The sequence below is a fragment of the Anguilla anguilla genome, chromosome 1 (assembly GCF_013347855.1).
Source record: "Anguilla anguilla isolate fAngAng1 chromosome 1, fAngAng1.pri, whole genome shotgun sequence".
NCBI classification, from domain to species: Eukaryota; Metazoa; Chordata; class Actinopteri; order Anguilliformes; family Anguillidae; genus Anguilla; species Anguilla anguilla.
The window spans coordinates 8219356-8243665 of NC_049201.1; the positions used below are offsets into that span (position 1 = coordinate 8219356).

Consider the following 24310-nt stretch of genomic DNA (forward strand, 5'->3'; position numbering starts at 1 on the left):
AACCAGGTAAATAAGAACACAAGCATCCTTTCAACATTCTTGTTGAATGGTCCAGGTAAAAATTCTACACTTGAACATTCTCACGCAGTTTGCTGTCAGCAAACATTCGAAATTAGCCACAGACAGAAGCCATTCAGGCAAAACATGAGCCTCAAAGTTATTTCTGCTGTTACTGTGCATTACAAACTATGTGACTGCCAACATTTATTTATTAAATGAAAGCACTGGTTCTCAGACTACAGTCCTCAGACCACTGGCTGTCAACAAGAGCCCCCTCCCCCCTGCACCCCCCCCTCCCCATGGGATGTAGTTGAATTTACAGCTTCATAAATATTGTATTAGCATTATCTCACACGCTGGATGCTGCTGCACAGAAATTGAAAGGCTTCCCACAGACAAACAGGCGCACCCAACAGCAAGTTTGTCCTTGTAATGCATTTTGAATACGCAGCCGTTATTCTGTGTAGCTAAACTTAATTTTTTAGGCAGAGCAGCAGGGCCTTTGTACTGTAATTGCTTCTGCAGGTACAGTATATAAAAAATAAATTGAGAAGGACTGATTTGGATCGCCAGCACTGTTCTGAAAATGGTCAGTGGATGCCGGTGTTGGCTCTCCTGGGTGGGATATGGAGGAGTAATTGAGACAAAGCTCTCTTCCGAGGGCAATTATGGTTTTTTGTTTTTTTTGGCGGGGGGGGGGGGGGGGGGGGGGGCGCTTGGCAGTGTTCTACAGCACCAATCAGTCTCCCTGGCCAACTGTCAAACTACTGAAGGATTTCTGCACTTACATCCCGTGCTGCTGCCATGACAGTGTGGTTCAGTGCGGTAGGAGTGGATTACTGAGGAGGCCAAGATAAACTGCCAGTCATCTCTCTCTCTCTCTCTCTCTCTCTCTCACACACACACACACACACACACCACCCTTTTAAGGAACACGTCGCACTGGAACACAATGTTGTATTGATGCCACCCAATGACTGTATCAATCAAATCAAATCAAATCAATCAATCAATCAATCAGACTGTAGACATGACATGAGACCCAGCAGAGGAAGTCTGTCCTTCTTTGCTGTAGTTTTTTGTTTAAACCTGAAACCAGCTCTTTTTGATGCCATTTACACCAAATATGTGATCAGAATGTTCTTAAACTGAACATTCTTACACCGATGTAACAATCCCTTCTGGTAATTGAAAGAAATGTATCTCTAGAACATTGACCCAGAATTTAAAATTTTTTTTAAAAAAAGCCTACTCTTCAAAGGGTCAAGTAAAGGGAAAAAATGCCTCCTGACCAAACAGGCAGGTAGGCAGGTAAGTATGCTTTGTCAACAAACCAACAGACAGTAGTGATTTTGCAGATTCAGTGTGGTCACTGGTCTGGGCAGGTAATACACACACGGTGTGCTGATACAGCAATGTTTATAGGAGGGCAGCATGTAGGGAAGAGGGGGTCAGAACAAGGTCACCAAATCACACTGTACAGACAGTGTGACATCCACATCCGGTTAACAAAACACAAGAACAGTCTTGTTTTCACAGGGATCAGTGGAACCAGGCAAAGTGCAATATGATCTGAAAAGAGGACAAAACAACCTCAGCGCACACCTCCCCCCCCACATCCAACTCCCCCCTCCCCCCCCCCCAATATTAATGGGCCCACACACTACCCCCAGGCCTTGTAAACCAAACCAGGCCTTTCCAGTAATGGGGGGAAAAAATGTACCACTTTCCATCTTTTTCATGTATCTAACATATATTTGTGTTGGGAAATTTTCGGAGAGAGCAGTTCTCGTGAGTCCCGAGGCAGTGTTGGGACACACCATTTGGTCGACGCCAAAATTCTACACCACCACTTTACACCTTAATGCAGAGGAAGGCCTGGCTACCGTACAATCATTCCAACACTTGGCAAAAAAAGAAAAATGGCGTTCCGTTTCATTGCCTGTGGCTCCAGAAAGCCCAAGTTCCATCCATGTAAAATATTTAACTTCCAACAACTCAATTTAAGAAAGCCTTGGACTCATAGTAACTCACTGTTCACAATACACTGCTTACAGTACCAAGTGCAAAAAAACAAAATCTCACCCACTGCTCACATCCGCCAAGACGTGGTATTTATTTTGAATCATTCTCTAATTTTCAGAAATGTGCATATTGCACAACATATAATAACTGAGACATCAATATCGAGCGTGAATGTTTTAATAAGCTAATATAAATAAATGAAAGATGAAAATGCATCATTAATATATTACATTTCACTTTTTATTAAGAAGTATGATTTTATATTGGTTGACATACGTATTTCATCATTAATTCACTCTTATAACTGAAAAATAGTAAATATATCACAGTGTATCACAAATTCAAAGGTAAATGTATGAATCTATATATTATTCACCCATATATACTTTCGTTGAATATCTCCCATCCAAAAAAAAAACCTTACATGATAACACTTCGCTGAACTACAGTCAATATTGCAAGAGGAAAAAAATACATAATTGTGGCATCCTATCTTCCTTTCCACAGAGTAAACATGTAATGAACTTTGGCATACAGTTCAGTCAACTCTCCTGCCTTCATTACAAACACGGGTTGCGGAAGAAAAAAAAGAAACGCCACAGATAGCTTTACTCGGAGCTTCAACATCTGTGCACAATGAAACACAGCCACTTATTCCATATGAAACAACTTCTAAATATTTCTTCACTATAATGAGATGAATCCCCAAAAACTCAGGATGTGACATGGTCACCGTACAGCAAGGGCGACCGAAGCTTTCAGACCTCACGATATCAAACAGGGACAGGGCAACGGTAAAAACCAGGGAGAAAGCAGAGGAACGAGAGAAACTGCCACTCGAAGGAGTGGCACACTTTGATCATGTCATTCGTTACCTGAATACAGACGGAATGAGAAAGGTCAGGTAGTGTGTGTGTGTGTGTATGTGTGCACGTGTGTGTGCGTACTTGTGAGTGTGTGCGTGTGCACGTGTGTGTGTGTGTGTGTGTGTGAGAGTGACACAGAGAGAGAAACCAGGTGTTCTGACTGTATGCAGAGAGAAAGAGTAAAGTGAGAAACACTTTGTGTGTGTGTTAGTGTGTGTGAGAGAGAGAGACACAAGGAAGTGAGAAAGAGTGAAAGAAAGAGAGAGACAGAGAGAAAGAAAGAGAGAGAGAGAGAATCCCTGCTCTGAACACAGACCAAAAAATGTGCAGTAGAGGCACAGTGAGAGAGTCCACAGTCAGCGTGGCCCAGAGACACTGCGCAGCCAAACACACGGCAACAGATCTCAACTCACCTTTTCTCCCCGAGCTAGGCGGCCCCGGTGGCTTATCGGTTACTGACCCTTCAAAGAAAAAGCACAACTTTTACACAACATGTGCAGTGCCGACTGCCAGGACCGCACCTACAAAAACCTGCGGGTGACATTCGCTGCTCCCTTCCCCACAAGCAATTCCCCCCAAATTCTTTTCTATTACATGCACATTTCTGTTACTCAGTGTGAACATCCTTGTACAAAAACACACAAAAAACAAACAAACAAAAACAGAAATCAGGCCCGTATTTAGAATATAACCTTAATATCGTCCCATTCCTGGATATTAAGGGCATTCTGAGAGCTCACCTGAGATACTTCAGCATACTATAATCAGAAATCTATAAACAATTCCAAAGCCCTTTTTAAATGACGCTAAAAATTAAATAAGCATGGATCTAAATCAAACAAACCACAGTGAATATCGAATTTCGAATTACTGATTACGTATGACACTCTGTCATGTCCTCATAATTTACAAGTAAAAACAAGTAAAAACAATTCCCACAACACTGGACATCAGGCATTTATCTTTTCCTTCTGATGTTCTCAACAAAGTGGGTCCCTTTCCAAAACCTGCATATGGCAACAAAAAAAAATTCCAAACACATCAACTCTACACTCTCAAGCATAACCGGCACGGTTATGATTGACACATTTAATCATCGACACCGGTGCGGTTTTATGGAACGTGCAAATATTCAGAACAGCTTTGGAACTTGACACAGGTTTGCATGCACGGGTTCCACAGGCATTTAACAAAACAAAGACATTCAGAACCGATTAGAAAAAAAAAAGGAGGAAGAGTGAAACTTGAATTAAGGCAAACCGTGAAATGTAATACCTGACAGTCCACTTGTCCCAGCATGAGTTCCCATAAATTCACGGAAGTTTCCTGCAAACGTATGCAAGGTGAGTTGTCGTTTTTTTATTTTTTTATTTGCCATTCAAACGGGGGGGGGGGGGGATTTAATCAGGTGAGCAATGGAAGGGAAGAGGTATCTAATCAGGAGAGGAAGCAGGAAGCTTATTCCCCCATTTAAAAAAAACTACGACATCATTTGCCTGTGAGAATCATGAAGTGGTCATTGACCACCTCCTGGCCAGGAAGCTGCTTTTTGTATCCTGAGGTCTTCAAAGACCTTTGCAGATACAAACGGAGGCTGAGAGATACTTTTGCATGAAACAAGAATGAAAATATCGGACCTTATGCAGGACAGAAGAGGAACAGGTAGGAAGTAGAGGACTGTAGGGCGGGTGCCTAGTTTGATGGATGATAATCTTGCCATATAATTTTATGGAATTTCTCAGTTATCTTTTTTTGTCTGTTTGTCAGATATAGCCTTGTGAGCTAAGCCTGATTGGCTATGTCAGGAGAATATCTGCCGTAGTCCACGAAATTGAATTCAGGGAAACAAATTTGGCACATTTATGAATTCAGGGAAGGAGCAAAATGGACGAGTAGAGATCCTATCTAACATGACTAGAGATTCTACCATGACCACATGATCAAACAGTCACATGACCACTTTTTTTTTCCACGCAACTGGAACGATTGCGCTCCAATCAAAATCAGGAGAGCACTCAGGAAATTATCCTCAGTGGAGACTCAATGGGGAAATTATAGTCATTATTGAAAAATGCTCCCATCTAGTTTTCAAAATGCCGCTCTCCACACACACATCTTCTTCCAAATCGCTCAACAAGAGGGCAAAACAGACACCCGCAGACACAGACGCCCTTACGCTATTCAACCCCCCTCTCTCTCCTCGATTCAGAAGGGAAAAAAATTGTGAAATAGAGACTCTCGTACTTTGACAGCCCCTCGTACCATTTCGACAATACAAACGGTATCTTTCCTCAAATGGAAAATCCGAGCTCCAGTACCTGTAAACAGCAAATTAGCACACGCTCCATACTGTGCACAGCACTCCATGGACTATACAAACCATAGAAACCACAGAGAATCTAGACACACGCAACCAAACACACGCGCGCGCGCGCGCACGCACTTTCTGTCCGGCAAACGCTTTCGGCACACACCGCACACACAAACAGTACCTGAACATGTGGGAGTCCTGTTGTGGACCGAAGACCCGCTGACGGGCTTGCCGTCCGACGTGACGCACCAGCAGTACCCCGTCAGGGTGTGGCACTGCACCTGGGGGGGGAGGCAGCGCAGCGACAAACGGAGGGGCGTGGTCAACGGTGGGACCGCGACACGCGGCTAGCCGCCCAGCCCTCATCCCCCATTCACCAAAACGCCCAGAAAAACATTGGGGGGGAAAATAAAAAAGGAGGAAACAGAAATGATAACCCGATAACTGCAACCAGGAGGGCTGCGTTGGCTGCGCAGCTCAGCTTGTGGGCTGCAGTGCGAAAACTAAACAGAAAACCATGTTTTTGAGAACAAGCATGCTAGCGCTAGGATTAGAGTGGCATGCATTTTTTCATGACTTTCCATGACAATTAAATATCATGGGGGAATTCAAACAGGAACAATCAGTTACTGTATCCACTTCCTGACTGAGGATGCTCCAGTCCTCACAGAAGCCAAAGAGGTCCTAATTCTGGACACAAACCTCAAGCCGTCTGCCAGCTTTCAGTGTTTCACCACCAATTCAAAAAGGTAGGGGCCAAGCACCAAAGAGGAGGGTTGTGGTTAGGGTTGAGGTTACACTAAACTACGCCCATTTGGAGCTAGGCCACTCCACCTTAGAGTTGGACCAATGCCCTGTGGAGCTGCTCCAGGCCCAGCAATATCCTTCCTAATTCCTGCAGACACCTAGCCCCCGCCCCCCCCCCCCCCCCTCCAGAATTTGGATTTGACACCCCCGTGTTATAGTGTACATACGGGACGGGCTGTCCGAGAGACGGACTCCACGTACGGAGGAAGAGACAGACAAAGAGCAGGGGAGGAGCGGCAGAGACGTCAGAGGGTCAGACCTGGGCAAAGGACCCGTCGTCCTTGCACTCGGGGATGAAGATGGCCTCCTGCGGCCGCTTGGCCTGCTCCAGCGCCTGGCTCCGCTCCACGCGGCACTTCGACTGCCCCGCGTCTGGAAAAAAAAAAGGCAAAAAAAACGCATCTCTGTGTGCGCTGACTCAGCCCAGTCGCCCCTGAGTGAGCGGGCCGGGGGAACGCCAACCCGGCGTCTGCGGAGTGATGACGTCATCGCACCTCTCCTGACCTCGCTGTGAGAACAGGGCGGGAGTGGGGGCGGAGGCAGCCGGGACGGCAGGCAGGCGTTGTTCGCACCCGACCCGTGCCCGCGTGTCCCAGCGAACGCCCCAACCCCCCCCCCCCCCCGCGCCTCGCCCCCTCGCCCAACATAAATTATGTGCCAGTGGGTTTTTGTAACCGCACCAGCACGTCGTCCATCAACATTCTGCGCGTCTCTCATTCCAGGATATGAATTCATGCCAGCTGACGAAAGCACTGGCTGCTCGCTAGCTCAGCTGAGTCTATAGCGCTATAGCTAACGGTATGAAGCAGGCCCAGCTTATAGTGCCATTCCCTTCAACATAAGAATGGCTCTTAGGAATAAGTAGAAAGGAAGGATTTTTTTTTTAAAAGTCTGGCTCCAAGAGAAGACACCTTAAAAACAATAGCAATGGAATATGTGTTTTTATTATTAATGGTTAGAAAATTAGGTTACGTCAAAATAAATAGAGAGATGGACACAGGAAGGGGTTCCAATGCTAGAACATCATTCTTAATACTGTAGCCTTCAGAAAATGTGTTGTTCTTTGTATTTAAAAAAAAATAGCTGGCGTGGCACCTCAAATAAAAAGGATTTGGGGAATCAGTACAAATCAGTTTGTTTTTCTGCTGTGTTTACAAAAAAGCCAACAGTAGCTGTTTTTCAGTTAAAAAAAAAATTGATTTCCTGCAAAAGAAGATCAATGCTGGAAAGTACATGACTTTTTTAACGTTTAACTTTTCTGATGATGTCATTTTCAGAACAAATCCACGACCACATGCACACATAGAACAAAACTACACATGCATCTGCACAAACATGGAGACACTCCCAGGCAAAGATTAAACAAACCCACACATACGTACCGTAAATGAACACAGAATACACACACACACACACACACACAGAGACACTGATCAATATGAAACGCGAACTCACAGACACACAAGCCGCTCACACATGCACACACACCTTCGTTTTCTTGCAAACACTCCAACGTTAACTGACTGTTCCCCGACGGGGCAACTGGGACACTTCATCCTGGGCCCGGGCCCCAGGGGGGCTCAGGGTACGAGGTGTAACTATTTTTAATTTGTCACAAAATGTATTGGGGAGGGTGGGGGGTGGCATTGCCCTCCCCAATATATTTTGCCCCGTGCCTGAGAATTCATAGCTGCGGCCCGGGTTGCTCCAGTAGTTTCAGGGGTCCAGCTGACTCCAGACCGGTCAAAGCAGCCAAACCTGCCGGTACCTCAGGCCCTGAGACAGACAGGCCCAAAGCAGGCCACAAGCGGACGGGCGGACCCAGGTCCATTTAAACAATCACACGCGTGCACTACGAGCCGGGCGGAGCAGGCACTTTCAGCTCCGACCCGCTGGCACAGCTGGGCTCTGCCCAGTCCAGGGGGTCCATGCCGAAAGCCCCCCCGGCCTCCTCCCTCTCTGATCCCTGCGAGAGGTGGAAGAACCGCCCTGATCCAGGAGGAGCAGCGGTACCCGCCAACGTCAGAGCGAATGCGATGGTTCTCGTTAGCGATCCGGAATAATAACAACGGCAAAAAAAAAAAAAAAAAAAAAAACAGACAGGATTTGTGGGGTTACGTAAGGCGCGGGGAATGTGATCCGTGAAGCAGGCCCGCTGAGCTCGGCCTAACGGGAGTCGGGGTGATAGCGGCCGTTCGATCTTCGCTTTTCTCTTCTTCCTGCGAGACGGGCCGAGAATCGCCAGCGCGGTCGGTGTTCCGACGCCTGCGCTCTTAACGCAGGTCGCATCCCACAGGGGAACCAGGGGCTGAAAATGGTCCCGGGAGGTTTCCAGGACCGCGACGACTTATCAGCGGGTGAAAACATTTGTGCTCTTTTACAGCAATGAGCGAACAACTAAAAAACGCGAAAATGTACGGGGGGGGAGGGGGGGGGGGCGGGAAAGGGACCCGACCCTGACCCTCTAACCTATCAGTCCTACTCCAGCTGAGGGCCTGAGAGCTGAAAGCTCAGGGTGGGGGTGGGGAAGGTGGGGAAGGTGGGGAGGGGTGAGGGGGGAGAGGGGGGTTAGTCCCCCCTCGTCTGTAAAGACTTACACGTGTCCAAAAAGGGGCGGAAAATGAAAGACAGCTTATCTCCGCCACCTTCTCCCCTCGACCGTGTCTAGAGCCCTGCGGGACGATCTGGAGTAGCAGCCATGAGAGGCACACGTGTGGGGCAGGGGAGCCTAGTTCACTCTCCTCCGTCCTGCCAGTGAGCCTTTTTTTTGGGGGGGGGGACTGGGTTCTGGAACCTGGTGTGGGGGCAGTTGGGGTTTGTGGCGAGAGGAGGGGAGGGGATGAGGGGATGGGGGGATGGGGGGGGGGGGGGGGCAGTGAGACAACATACCTCTCAGCGCCAGGTCCTTCCCCTCCGGGGATGACGTTGGTGCAGGAGCCGCAGGTGGCTGGCCAATCCGCACCCAGTTTTTACCTGAAATGACTCAATCCCACAATTCTCTCCTTACATTAGGCACCTCAAGACTCAAATAGTGCAGGTTACCTGCAGCTCTGCTGGTTTTGGGTGCATTTCAGCACATAAATGTGTTTCACATCTAGTCACAAAACATCTTTCATTTTAGACAAATCGGGCCAGTTTCAAGGACACAGATTAAGCTTAATGCGGAACTAATCTGAGTTTTGTATGAAAAATCTCCATTGAAAACTGAATTTAGTCTAGGTCTAGGCTTAATCAGTACCTGTGAAACTGGCCCATAATGTGCTTCATTTACAGCGTAAGTCACAACACCTTGCGTCCCAAGCAGCTTAAACTGGCTACTGACTGCGAAGAAAACACAAAATCATGGAGACCCTGCAGCCGTGGTCAAACACCACACATATTATACAAGCAGAGCCCTCTGATTGGCTGGCGGCTAGGCCGTGTGGGCATAGGGGTTAAAGGATGACCTACCCGTGCCTCTGCAGCGCCCGCGGTGCGCCAGGGTGAGAGAGCGGTCCTTGCACCGCGCCTTCTGCAGGTCGCACCCGTTGTCGTAGCTCCGCCCATCCGAGCCGCAGACCGGCTTGCCCTGCGTCCGCGAGCAGACGACGCTGCAGTGGGCCTCCCGGTCACCGATCAGCCACTGCATGCACACACGAAACAAAATGGCTGCATGGCTGCATCGCGCATCACAAAACCACACAACAATCGGCCACTGCACGCACATACGAAACAAAATGGCTGCGTAGCTGCATCGCGCATCACAAAACCACACAACAATCGGCCACTGCACACACATACGAAACAAAATGGCTGCATGGCTGCATCGTGCATCACAAAACCACACAACAATCGGCCACTGCACACACATACGAAACAAAATGGCTGAATGGCTGTATCGTGCATCACAAAACCACACAACAATCGGCCACTGCACGCACATGAAACAAAATGGCCGCATAACATCGCTCATCAAAAAGTCACACAACGCAACAATCAGCCACTAGAGCATTCACAGTGCACAGCCGTATGATCCAGGACAGAGTCACATATCTCTTGGACAAAATGTAATCGAGGACAGAATCACAACTCCCCAGGACAGAGTATAACCCAGGACAGAATCACGTCTCTCCCAGACAAAATATAATCGGGGACAGAACCATGTCTTCCCAGGTAAATTACTTGAAAAACTGAGTTGTTCTCAACACTATATATGAGCATCAGCCATATGGCATTCCTCCCAACATATTATTTTCACATTTGAAGTGTAACTGGGTTTTCATTTTTGAGTTGAGCGTCAGCTCTTAGACAGCCGTAAACAACAAACTGTTTACAATCTGTCGTTCTTTTTTTTTAATCTAGGTCTTTTTTTTTTGTTGTTGGCTCCCTGGCCATCTCGCGCATAATTGTCCCAGATTTGGGCCAGGCACGGAACTCACTCCGTCTGAAAGCGCTGCAAGATGTCGCAGGAGAGGGAGAAACGGCCGAGAAAACGGTCAGGCTTGCCAGCTGCGGAGAATTCCTGAGAGGGGCAGGCCTTTTCGTTGCCAGGGCCGTCAGCTGAACTGAGCGGCTCTGAGCCGCCCTGGATCACGATCCGGCGGGTAACCAGATCCCGCCGGGGTTACGCAAGGAGCCTCAGAGCGTACAGGTACAGGTACAGGTACAGGTATGCTCTGCGCGTGACCGGCGAGAGTGATCGCCTCAGCCCCCGGGGGTACACGTCAAGCCCACTGCGGCACTGCAGCCCAAAACAAACAATGACCCCCCCCCCCAACAAAAAAAAAAAACAGCACGAAGAAAGGTTTTTGAAAAAAATATTTGCTCACCACAAGAGTTTCAAATTCAAATTCAACAGTCAAGAACATAATAGTGTATTAATCTGCCAGCTATGAAAATTCACAGGACCCATCCAAGGAAATAATAAAAACGTCTGAGTCCTGAAATTAAATCCGACACCCTTTGTGCACCCACAACCAAGAAAATAAGTTCTACACCTGGCTCCTACCGATCAGCTCCTACATTTGCACAAAGACCACCCCAACTATAGGACCTCTCTATACAGGAGAGGTGCTGCTTTAGTGCTTCAGGTTAACATTCAGCACCAACAAGTGCCATAGAAGCGACATCGCTCAGGAGGTAAGAGCACTTGTCTGGTTGGCGGTTCAATCTCCTGCTCTGGGCATGTCGAAGTGTCCCTGAGCAAGACACCTAACCCCTAATTGCTCTGGTGAATGCAAGGCATCAATTGTAAAGCGCTTTGGATAAAAGTGTTATATAAATGCAGTCCATTTACCATTTACCAAGCGATCACAGCCAGCCAGCACTGGGAAGACTTTGTGAAAACAAAATAAACGAGAATTCCCTCAGTCTGCATGAGTAAGCGATAACAGCGTTTGGAAAAGATACTCTCGTCGCCCAAAATCCAACACAAACAGACACCGCACCGCCCATCGTGCTCGACGTCCAGGGCTTCGTGCGCGAAACTGCAAAGATCGGCCATTGCCAATTGCTCTGTTCTTCATCGCTCAGAGCTGATAGGCCAGTCGCTCACGCAGCCATTGGTTAAGAGCGGCAGTGCGGTGTAATGGTTAGAGAGCTGGGCTTGTGACATAGAGGTCGCAGGTTTGACACCGCCGTTGCACCCTTGAGCAAGGCGCTTAACCCGAATTGCTTCAGTAATTTACCCAGCTGTACTATAAATGGATATTGGGTGAAAATGTGTAAAAGTTGCTCTGGAATGCCCATAAACGTAATGTGACCGTAGGAGATGGGGTGGAAAGCTTAGGCCCGAATCTGTCACTGTCTGCACGGTTCCCAACTTGCCAAAAGCTGTTACTAACAATTCTGCCTCTGCCAAGTGTGATTGAGAATCCACACAGGCTTCCTCAGCTTAATAATAAATAAATAAGCTCTTTCCAGTAGAACTGAAGTTTTGCTATTATTGCCACATTTCCCATCAGTTTCAGTTTCTCTACTCTACAAATTATATACAGCACATTTCACTAGTACAGTACAGATGCACCATCTGCTAGATGCAGTAGACACAATGACAATGCAAAAAACAATGAAAACCACTGCTGCTGCGTTTAACATAAAACATGTCTGTGTATAATTACAATAAATGGTTCATCCATTCATTCATTCAGATTATTATACCATATCTGCCAAAAATAATGCTGCAACAGCATTAGTGACTAAATTGCTCATAGGAATGAGTGGGTGAGTGAATGGTGTGTGTGCCCTGCAACAGACTGGTGACCTTTCCCGGGTGTATTCCTGCCTCTCGCCCAAAGCATGCTGGCAGTCGGAGGGTTGCCGGTTCGATCCCCCGCCCTGGCCGTGTCGAAGTGTCCCTGAGCAAGACACCTAACACCTAATTGCTCCCAACGAGCTGATTGGTACCTGGCATGGCAGCCTTTAAACGTTGGTGTGTGAGTGTGTGTGTGTGAATGGGTGAATGAGAGGCATCAATTGTAAAGCGCTTTGGATAAAAGCGCTATATAAAATGCAGTCCATTTACCATTAACCAGAGGAATAGTCAATTTTATATTTACTTCATGCGTGCTAAAGTGTGCTTGTTCAAGTACACTTCACCATACTATTTCCCCCAAGAGTAGTAATGCTTAATCTGCCAAAGAACAAAGGCAGTCGTTCAAAGAAAAGATCAGAAAGGCTTGGTAAGATTGCACTTGGTCTGTGAATAAAGAGATCTGTGCCTGACCTCCTCGGAGTACATGAACTGAATTATGAGGCTAAAACTGGCAGGTGAAAATACGAGCATTCTCACGGGGGAGAGACCCCTCTGCTGAGAGGAGCTACAGTAAAAAGAACTAAATTATGATGCAGCAGACGATCTTAATTTGAACTTAAACTGCTCTCTTCAACTGTTCTCAACTGGCTCAACTGGCTTATTTTAGTCACACAAAAAATATGTTATTCTAGAGAAAGGTAGTACCTTAGGGCAGCAGTGTAGTGTAGGACACCGCCGTTGTACCCTTGAGCAAGGTACTTAACCTGCAATGCTTCAGCATACATCCAGCTGTAGCAATGTAAATGCTACGCGAAACGTTGTGTAAGTCGCTCTGGATAAGAACATCTGCCAAATGCCTGTAATGTAATGCAGTACTTTGGCTAAATCAGTGTGTAGTGCCAGTACTACAGTACCAGCTAACTGCTTCCAAACCAGGCTGTTTTAATGGGCCGTGTACAGAACTTCAACAGGGCTTCAGCATAGGCTGGCTCTACCCTACTCCGGTCAAGTGCACACATTTTAAACATGACAAATTCCCCTTCTCACATTATATATATATATTTGCTCCTTGATACTCCTTTGGTTTTACCCACTGGGGTAAAGGTTAAGTTAATAACTTGAATTATTTTAAAAACGATGCAGAGCTTGATGGAAGCTATTTCTGTGACATCGCATCATTCCACAGTTCCTTACTCTGTGTGTTCAACAGCGGAATGGTGTGATGTCACTGAAATAACTTCCATCAAGATCAGCATCTTCTGAGTCAAAAAAAAACATAAAAGCCAAAGAGAGAAACGTAGAGATAATCAACAAAAAATTGCCGCCGCACCATCATGTGTAGCATTAATTATTTGTTGTTGTTTTATTTTAATGTAATGAAACGTACGGCCTGTACGCGCCCTGTACGCACAGACTCTATCGCCGTCTGGACTCCTGTGGGGAGGAATGCCACACCACTCTTCCGCGAGAAAAAGCGATCAGCTCGCGGCTCAGCTGGACGGCGGTGGAAAACAGCGTCTCGGGCACCCTTCCAGAATATTCCATAAATACTCGACTGGAGTTCAGGCCTGGTGACCGACAGGGCCGTGACATATGGAGAACATCAGCTGCCTGCTACTCAATTCACAGGGTAGCAAATCACTGCGGGGCGGACGGGGCATTGTCATTTCGTTAAAAAAAAAAAAAACACCACCATGCGCACGCACACACACACACACACACTACAGCATAAGGGAAACAGCAGAAGACCCCTCACAGTGAGAACACCGTAATTTTTTTTTTTTTTTTTTAAATGTTCACTAACTGGAAAAGCACACAGTTTGCTGTAAAAACCCCCGATCAGAGAAACATTACTGGCAATGAGATGATAGCTTGTGTTATTAGCTTGTGTTATAAGCAGTACATTCAGCTGAGGCCCAAAGGTGGGCGGGGGGCAGGGGGAGGGGGGGGGGGATTCATGCTTTTTTTCTCTCTTCCCATCGCTAGTTGTGCAAGCCCCCGTGATCAAACACCTCCACAAACACATGTGCCGGGCGTCGGGTAAACAGCCGCAGCGCAGCAGTTAAAAAGGAAAAAAGAAAGAGAGAAAAAAAAGAGAGAGAAAAAAAAAGGCGCTCGACTTAAAGGAGAGGGGGGGGAAAAACACGTGCGGAGCACCTCTGTCCGCGAACATCTGCACCTCTGGCGGGCGGAAGCCGTTCCACCTTAAACCCCAACATGAGGCGCTGGAGCGCGGCGCGGCGGCGGCGTCCGCCCGCTAACAGAGATGTGAGCAGACGTGACCCCCGCCACGGCGAGGCCGTAAACCACGCTGCCAGAGAAAAATCCTTCCCTCCTGGGTCCCGGGTGACCGATCTGACGCGGCGGAACAACGCCTCCCGCGGCGAAAACCGCACAGTAGCTGCGTTTCCACCGTCGCGAGTTCGTGCAGCTTTGTAACTTTGTTGATTCATAATTTTGAGCAAATTAATTGTTTTGGGGGAAATCTATTAAAAAATGTCAGGCATTGGCGTTCATGCTAGTCAACAGTGTGGGGAAAATGACCTAAATGTGCATTAGGGAAACTGCAAGGAAAGAAAAAGAGTAGCTGAAAGAGTAGCTGCTACTACTACAGAAATTACATTGTACCATAGCTTTGTTTATTGAAAATGTTTAATGAAGTCATCACTAATCGCAGCACAGCTAACTCAAATCACGGAATACTACTACTTCTCCTGACAAAAAAAAGCAATACAAAAAGACTTGTCTTGATGAACGGGATGGATTTTAACAACCCGAGGTAAATTAGCTGTGTCATTCCAATGCGAACCCTGTCCTCATTCTGTGTCACAATACAGTACAGTCGACAGTGAAAGGGAAAGTCCCTCATTCGTCCACTGGGGGCGCTCCTGAGTTCGGTTTCCTCTGTGTTTTTATCAGCAGTTTGTCACACCTTTGACGAATCCATCTAATAATCTACAGTGACTTCAGATACCGAGCGTCCAGAGACATTCCACACGCCCACTGAGACCAGGCAGACAGTCCCAGGTGTCAGTGGGACCAGATTGCAACGACAGGTGATGGACTGATCACCCGAAATCAGCCCAGAAAACGCAGACACTCCGGGACCCCACTGTCCTGGCTAATCTCGATTTCTAAAAGAAAACACTGTCCCCTCCAAAAGCCTGTCAGGCAACAAAGGGATGGACTCAAAAAATACACAGAAAAAAACCGGGATGAGTTTGACCACCCTGACTCAAAAAAACAACAGCAAGGCACGGACGGACACACGCACGTGACCTCTGCAGCAGTGCCAGTCGCAAGGTCACAGGTCATCAATACCCCCAGAGCATCAAAATAAAAGCTTGAAGCTTCCCCATTATTCTGACCCTGAACAACAGCAGCCTCTGGAAGGATCTCAGAAACAAATTCAGCCATTTCCCCTGAAACACACATCCCGTGCAGTCAGGAGCGCTGGAAATGGCAGATTTACCACCGCACATAAAACGCGAGAAATAAAAAAGAAACAGAATACCATTGCGTAATGATTACCAGACAACTCCTTTAACAATCCTTGGCTCAAATCCTGTTTCATTCTCAACCACTGCAGCTGAACAACAACTCAGGAGAAACTACACAAACGGTGTACGTGTGTGCGTGTGTGAGATAACTTGCATGTCCAGCTTAAAACACTAAACAGTAAAACAATCTATCTGAAAAACGAAGAGTTCCAAACCACTTAAAAAGTAAGTTATGTAATAGGTGTTCTGTGGCTGTAAAACTGAGCGTTCCAATTGACTTTATAACTGTTGGATCAGGTACATTTAACAGTTTTTCTACTAAAACACACCCATAAATTTCTACCCAGTATATGAGAGAAAAGAAATCTCGCTCACCTACAGTACAGTGCACTGCAGTCTATCATTGTCTTTAGCACAGTTTCTTGATTGGCTACCCAGGTGTGTCTGATTAAGTTTATATAGATGGTTCAGAGTTCCATACTTGACGTGGTGCCAGATTTCTGGGTTGCTATAGGGACCCCGAGCATCAGTCTCCCTGCTGCTCCAGCACTGAGTAGCCAGGCTTCTCCATGTGCACTGCAAGCATGTACTGTGTGCACTAAGAGTCTGGCTACGAATTATCAGAGTAGATTACACATGGGGTTCTGGTACACGCAGACAGACAAGAGCACACACAAACACATGCATGTGCACACACACACGCTCATGCACACATGCGTGGGTGTACACACACACACACAGACATACACATACACATGCACATACACACACGCGCGCACACACACACACACATACACACGTGCACATACACACACATATGCACACGAGCACATACACGCAAAACAAACATGCACATACACATACATACACACACGCATGCACACACACACACACAGACACACACACACACACACACACAATGTGGCTAAGTGCTAACAACACCTCCATGGAACACTCGTTCTCTCTCCTGTTGAAAACGGCTCCCTTTACGACCCTGGGGTGCTGATGTTGTGTGCATGAGGTGCTACATGCACAGTGCATTTGGCTCTGGGGCTATATCTGGAGGAAGGAGGAGGGGACTCCGCGTGCCAAACCTGGGCTAACGTGTGGGGAAGTCATTTCCCACCGTGGACCGAACAACAACAAGAGAAATAACACCGAGGAGAAAAAGAAATGAAATCATGCAAACAAAATTTCACATATTTTCCCTCGCGGACACTGCTGAAGAAAGAGTTCGCTAATGCCAGCACCGATTGTGTACAGTGTGTGGTTTTAATGGCCTGATTTAATTACACTTGTCCGGCGATGCGATTAGCATTCTGTTTCGAGGAAATCTGTAAAGAAAATTCCTCCTCTCACATTGTTTCAATTAACACTCTTTACAAAACGTTATAAAAAAGTAAAAAATGCAGAGCAATGCATGAAAAAGCCCCCCCCCCCTTAAAAAGTGTGTACTTTTTTAAAAAGTTGCCTGCAAATTTAGGCATCGGTGTGTTGCGACCGGGCAACCACACGGGGATAAGATTTCACACTGGAGGTGTAAAGTGTGCATGTCTACACAGTATAGAGACTCCTAAAGCTCAGTCCCCTACTCCGACCTCTCTATCTGTGTACCCCTTCAACTGTTATCAGAAAGGAAAGTGTACTTCACACAGAAATAATATATACCTGTATAGTATGTAAGTGGGAAAATTTTATCTATCTTTCTTTTGGTTTTTCCAACATTATCAATATTAATAGTACCAATAATAGCATTGTTCCCTTGTTTACTGGCAGGAGGAATTTGATCAGGAACATTCTGTGATGCTAATGCCATGTCCTGATCACAGTACTCATCTCTGCTCATGGTATCTGATGCACAATTCGACACTTCTTCCTCCATCTGGGATTTCATGGACGAGGAAAAGCAGGCTTAACGGGAAATCAAAGGACAGCACTGATGAGAAGTTGTGCAACGGCACAATCCTGTAATAATAAGCAGGTGTCGGGAGGCGAAGGAGGTGTTTGATCCTCCCAAATGTGGGGGATTATAGATTTAACCCCGATGTAAGGCCATGCTTATTTATCCTAATCTGTCTATTTCCTCACAGTGACCGGGCTGAGGAGAGATGGAGTGAACGAAAGAAGGAAAGGGAGGGAGAAGCAGTGTGACAGCATGGAGATGAGACAGAGAATGAAAGAGAGAGAGAGAGAGAAAAAAGCAAGAAAAGCAGACCAGGTGTAGGCCCAAATGCACAGCCACTTCTTACTCTGTGTGATCAGCAAACCGCAAACCCCGGTCGAGCCAGTGATTGGACAGCGTGAGCATTCTGTGGGCCGTGTCCTACCATCGCCTTGAGCCCCACAGGAGGGAGGGGCAAGTGAAGAGTGCCCGTAATTGGCTGATCAGTCTGAGGACAGAGATGGCCTTAAAATAAAACAGGTCCCTGCCTTTAATTTCCACTGATTAAGCGCCCCTTCAATTGAGCGCGAAGGCAGCTGTGTGGATTGTGAAATCGACTGAGTGATTCACCATGTGCGCTCTGAGACTGCCCGGCAGTGACAACTCCCCCCCCCCACACCACCCCACCCCCGCCCCCCCCCCCCCCCACACCACCCCCAAACATACTCTCTGCATTACTCCACTGGACATGGTCAGGGGCCATCCAACCCCCCTCCACCCCCGCCAAAAAAAAAAACTCCGAAACCGTATGTAAATCCAGAGATATACCACAGCAGTATAATTATTTCCGCGCCCATTATCTCCTTTTAAGAGAGGACAGCGACGGGTTATATTCGAGGGGAAAGTATTTGAGTACACGCTAATTCTCCTTTAGAAATGTAAACCAAGGCCTGTGTATTCTCCTTGTTTTCGGTACAGGACGACAGTCTGCAATGGAGAATGCAGTCACATCACGCTTTATTCCATCTTCGCCAATCTTAAATGAACCAGAATGGGCCATATATTATTTAATGTCCTCTCAGCTGGACACACAGGCATGCAGGAAAACCATTTGCTGAATTGGCGGTTCTTGAAAACGCCTTTAAATGACCTTTAAAAAGACTCGATCGATCAGATCGACAGTGAGCTCTGGCTGATTTGCCCTCCTCTGCCGTTCCCCCCTTCTCATCAAACTCACCCCACCCTTTCTCACCCACCCCTGCCCCTTCCGAACCATCCCTCTCCCCGCCCCCTCAAACTCACCCCACCCTTTCTCACCCACCCCTGCCCCTTCCCAGCCATCCCTCTCCCCGCCCCCTCAAACTCACCCCACCCTTTCTCACCCACCCCTGCCCCTTCCCAACCATCCCTCTGCCCCCCCCCCCCCCCCCAAACTCAGTGCCCTCACCCCTCCCAGCTCTCTGTCCCATCCCCTCCGTCCGACAGCCGAAGCTCTGAGCCCCAACCCCCCCGCCCCCCCCCCCCCCGCCTTCCTTACACTCCGGCCGAATCTCAGTAAAGATTGAGCAGCGCACGCATAGAGACAAACTCCTCACACCTGCATGGCATAGAGACGAACCCCTCACACCTGCATGGCATAGAGAAGAACCCCGGCACACCTGCATGGCACAGAGACGAAGCCCGGCACACCTGCATTGCATAGAGAAGAACCCCTCACACCTGCGTTTTGGGAAGCGTTCGTGCCGCAGCTCGTAAAAGCCTCAGAGATGGTGCCTTCAAGCCAGCGATGGGGTTTCTCAGGCTGGGAGAATGCAGTCCTGGCACGGCGCTCGACATGGCCCGCACCAGGCTGTTCCGTTTGTTCTTTTAATGGATTTTTTCGCAAAGTCTTTCGTGATGCCCTCTCCCGGGTATGCCCCCGCCACCCCCTCCCCTCGCCCCCCTCTTTCATCTGAGAACGTCCTAACATCCCAGCAATGCCAGGTTCTGTTCGGCTTCATCTTTTCAACTTCCCAATTAATCCAGCGGCCTGTCCATAAAGCTCCTGCTCCATCCTCTATTCTTATTAATGATCATTAGAACCATAATAACAATAAATTCTTTAAGGGACATTGGATTAAAGCATAAGCCAAATGATTATTATGTAAAATAAAACTAACAAAGTAGCCAGACCCCATTACCGTCCAGGATACAGGCATCAAGACACAAACATAGCTTGTGAGCCATTCAAAAAAAATCAATAAAGCTTCAAAGGCATGATCAATTGCAGCTGAGGAAAAAAACCTCACCATCAGTCTCTACACTTTTCTTCAAAAATCCTAGAGCACAAGGATTACTCACCACTGTCATGTTGAAATATTTCACACAACAGCAAATTAGTACATGAAAGAGCAGGAAATATTAAGGCTTTGGAAGTTTGGAAGCTTCTCTTTTTTCCAGGAAATGTGTAATTTGCAAAACGACAATGAGAACAAATGCCTCCATTTGAAGAACGAACGCATCTAGTTTAGACGCAGCAGCCTCCGAAAACAGCATGCCCCTTTTCATGCCATGATTTCGGTCAGTTTCATTCGAATAGATTGAGATACAAAAACTACCTCGCAACATCTGAGACCAAATTCCACGCCACCTCCGCAGGCAACCTGGCGAACGTTGACACACCCACCTCGCCTGCCAATAAGCCGTCTGACAAAACCATAGAGGTCCGTCTCACCCCACCCCGAGTCACATAAACATCCACACCTTTCCCAACAGGGGAATCTTATTAACGGTGACCAGTTTGCACAGTGTCATACTGTGGCCATTACGCTAGGGGTACACTCGAACATCTGTACCCATATATACTTAAACCTAGTATTCGGTTTTACTTATTAGCACCTGTGGAACTGTTAGCCTGGGACAAACATACCCAAGAGCACTCTTCTCCTCTCTTGAAGGCCCATAAATTGTATCAACATCGGTCTCAATTCAAACACGGCCTAACTATGCAATTATACAACTGCACCTGTCCTATAAATTTCTCTGCAATCGGAGCCTACCCAGCTAATTATAAGGTATTACTGACTCATACATGACACTGCCTGTGATTACTTTCTAGCCATCCAAACCTAACCTGAAAATACATTATAACAAAAAATGCAATGATGAGAGTCTGCATTACGTTCCTACTTTTACCTGCCGTAAAGCATGGGCGCGCATTTCCACTTACTGTGCATATATATATTTTATAGGTACAGCCAATAATAAAATGACTGAATGTTCTAGAAAGGGGTAGTGCACATGATTAAGTGTTTTCAGGTCACGGAAACACACCGTAGGATCAGCTAATGCTCTTGTGCTGTGTGGCAGTAGTTGTGCCGCTGTTGCTAATACAAATTAGCTAACCCGCACGTACATACTGAAGTCATTGGGCTTGTAGCCAGAGGTGGCAAGGGAAAACAAAAAAAAAACGACAAACGTAACAATAAAACGCATTTTTTAGCGCAGGGCTGTGCTGCATCCATCCATCCATTATCTATACCCGCTTATCCTGAGCAGGGTTGTGGGGGGTGTTGGAGCCTATCCCAGCATGCATTGGGCAAGAGGCAGGAATACACGCTGGACAGGCGGCCAATCTATCGCTGGCTGTGCTGCATAAGCTTTGCAACAAAAAATAATAATAAATGTGCAATATGGTTTTATTGGGATCCATTCTACTGAAAGGATGAGAGGCAACTTGTCTTGTTTTTGTCTACTGTCACTTTGAAAATTAAATCTGTTCTGAAGCTTCAGGAAGAAGAAAAAAACTAAGATAAAAACACACGCTTGCTTTCAGCCATAGCCTTCCTCCTTGTTGGCGCACAGTTGTTGTTTAAATTACTGCAAGGACTCCAGGTCTCTGTTTGTTTGACTGGGCAAATAAGTAAACAATTTAGGAAAGAAAGAGTCAGCTTTGCCTGTTCATTTTGGCCATGTGGGATGACAGTTTATGGATTTACTAGAAGTAATTGCTTTATAAATGGGTGACCAGCCTATTAGCATTTTGTAAAAAAAAAAAAAAATCTACTGTTTGTGGAATGATTTATATTCCTTTAAGTGCAGTTTTCCACAGTGAGGGAAAATAACATTAATGCTTCTTTTAGGCCACATTTTAAATAGAGGTACAGAAAACTAAAGTTTATCTACTGTCAGAAAGGTTTGATTTTTCAAAAAAAAAAAAAAAACAGCAAGTTTTTTGCAATGAATCAGAGAGCTTTGAATGTTTTCCAAACTTTCACACTAAACTTCCTCTCTTATAAATGGCAGCCATAATTCCTTACAACTTAATCCCTTTTCGCAGAAACACCTCTGGGAAATTATTCAGGACTGATGAGGGGTGACATGAGAAATGCTTATTTGTTTTTTTAATTTAGTACTCTGTCTTTTTTCATATGAGGTCACATACCCTATTTCTCTTGATGTAATGATTAAACTTTGAATTTTGGCAGAAAACCAGCAAGTGGAGCAGGATGGCTGAAGCGTTTCCCAATACCTTCTTGGAAATTGATTGCATCTACAACGCACGCCAAACAGAACTTGTGCGACTGGGATAATTGCAATCCTGTATGCCTTTTCCTTTTTTGAACTGTAATCATGTGAGAGCATTGGAGATGTTGGAATTTTATATTTTATTTTATTGTAATTGAAAAGAAAACATTGGGAGAGGGCCAAACCAGCAAGAAATAAATCCCAATTCATGGTCGAGAACTACATTTCAGAGAAAGTGCTTCGCTAACAAGAGGTGTGGAAGAATCCACAGCCTGCCCCCATTAAAGTCATCAGGAACCAAACTGCCTCTGCTCAAGGCTTGTATTCCCAGTAAAGCCATTCTTGGGGGGGGGTTGAATGGGAGGGAGGTGAGGGGGTTGATGGGGTGGAGAGGCGGGGGGGGGGAATGGCTTTACATTGCAGACAAGCCATTGAAGGACCTTCTCATAACATGATGCTGATGCGGGACATCTCTCTCATGGAGACAAGGCAAGCGCAGGCAACGCAAACACTACGGAACCTAAACGTGAGCACCAGGGAACTGGACGGGTCTCCAGAGAACTACGGACCGCTCGGATTGACCGCTACCTGCGGCACTGCGTAACACCGGGAGCGCTGATGTCTCCGCGCGCTCTGCGTCCACCTCGTGGCGTCCAAACTTTATACGGTGGCCCGGTGTGGCCAAAAAGCCTTGGAACAGATGCTCCCGTGGTTCATTTTCAGGCTTGTAGCCTTGGCTCCAGGTTCATTGCTGTCATGATTCATTTTTATCATGCAATTTTAGTTTTTATGAACCTCACGTTAGCTTTACTACTCCTCCTAAATCTGACCTGCAGTGAGCATGCCGCATCACGTAAGACCCACGTGGTGCAGAAAATCTGATGCCTCAAGACTGTCATCAGGCTGGCAAACTTAGATATTGTAACTTATGTACACAGCACACATATACACACACACACATGCACACGCACACACACCCACACACACACACACACACGCACACACACATACACACACACACAAAGGAAAACGAAACAAACCCAACAGAGAGAGCTGACAAAAGTGATCATCACCCGTGGACGCGCACAAACACTCTCTCTTTCATTCATATACACACGCAACCACGCGCGCACACACACACACACAATTTCTCATACGATACAGGGGCTACATGTAATAGGTCCATGTTAACCGGCACACAGCGTTCCAAATGAAATTATGTCAGGGCAAAATTGAATTAGAAAAAGGAACACAGTGTGTCTCTGAGACGACTCCTGCCCAGTCAATTATTGTCTTCCCGGGGCCTGTCCTACAGAGGCGCACGTGCAGCAACAGTCACCGCTGCGAGAAGACAAGAGTGAGGAACAACCGGCTCACCTCACACGTGACGTCGTCAGGGTGACTCCGATTCCCGGCTACAGCGTTAGCGTGTCCGTTTTAGGACGGCAGAAGCCTTATGTCATCTTCTCCCCAAATATTACTGTGTGCCCTCCCGTATCATTAACATTTCCGAATAATATTTCACTGACCAATTAACTGCATCGGCAGGAGCAGCATTGGGGGTAGCAGGAGTAGGAATAATAATTATTATTATTATAATAATAATAATAATAATGATAGCCTACTCGGGGGGTAAAAGTGCTGACACTGACAGGAACGCAGTCTGGATTCTTAGGGCAGGGGGGATCAATGTCCTGTCGCCTCAGAGGTCTGTGCATGCGCCGTATTTATGAGACAGCGAACATTATATTTCCCACAGCACCTATATTTCCATTCATCAACATGTCAGCTCCTCTATTTATACGCGTTTCTACCTAGGCTTATATCCCAATGCCTTCCGGCAGTCTCGCTTCGGAAGGTTTATCATCCAGTTCACCTCCTGTATATTATTCCTCTGTACGGCGACTGACTTTCCAAAACCGCAACATAACTTAATTACACGATAACTGCTGTCGAATAAGCATTCATAAACAAGACTTGAAGAAGATTTAAATTTTGTTCAGTACTGTATTTCTTTATGGGAAAATTACCGTATGCATTCTTAAAACACCTTTTCACAGAATTTTGTGATTCAACGCAAGTGAGTTGCCACCCACTCTCAAAGAGACGCACAAATAAATGTAAAATTACTTTGATAAACAGGATAGGCAAGACATGCAAACGTCTGCAGACACAAACACA

The 24310-nt window shown here is 46.6% G+C and overlaps 1 protein-coding gene across 11 annotated transcripts in view; it reads right to left on the reverse strand.

Annotated features, from left to right (window-relative positions):
• The window catches only part of smoc1 (SPARC related modular calcium binding 1), a 52908-nt gene that overhangs the window by 28065 nt on the left and 533 nt on the right, over nucleotides 1-24310 (reverse strand). For 5 of the 11 annotated variants that reach the window (XM_035391177.1, XM_035391120.1, XM_035391105.1 and 2 more), the window contains exons 2-7: nucleotides 9460-9631; nucleotides 8899-8991; nucleotides 6269-6381; nucleotides 5384-5483; nucleotides 4167-4217; nucleotides 3305-3352 (exon numbers count right to left, since the gene is read on the reverse strand). In XM_035391177.1, coding sequence (XP_035247068.1) covers nucleotides 3305-3352; nucleotides 4167-4217; nucleotides 5384-5483; nucleotides 6269-6381; nucleotides 8899-8991; nucleotides 9460-9631 — 577 coding nt within the window. The remainder of the gene's footprint in view (nucleotides 1-3304; nucleotides 3353-4166; nucleotides 4218-5383; nucleotides 5484-6268; nucleotides 6382-8898; nucleotides 8992-9459; nucleotides 9632-24310) is intronic. The other 6 variants (XM_035391168.1, XM_035391160.1, XM_035391197.1 and 3 more) reach the window with 4 other exon arrangements.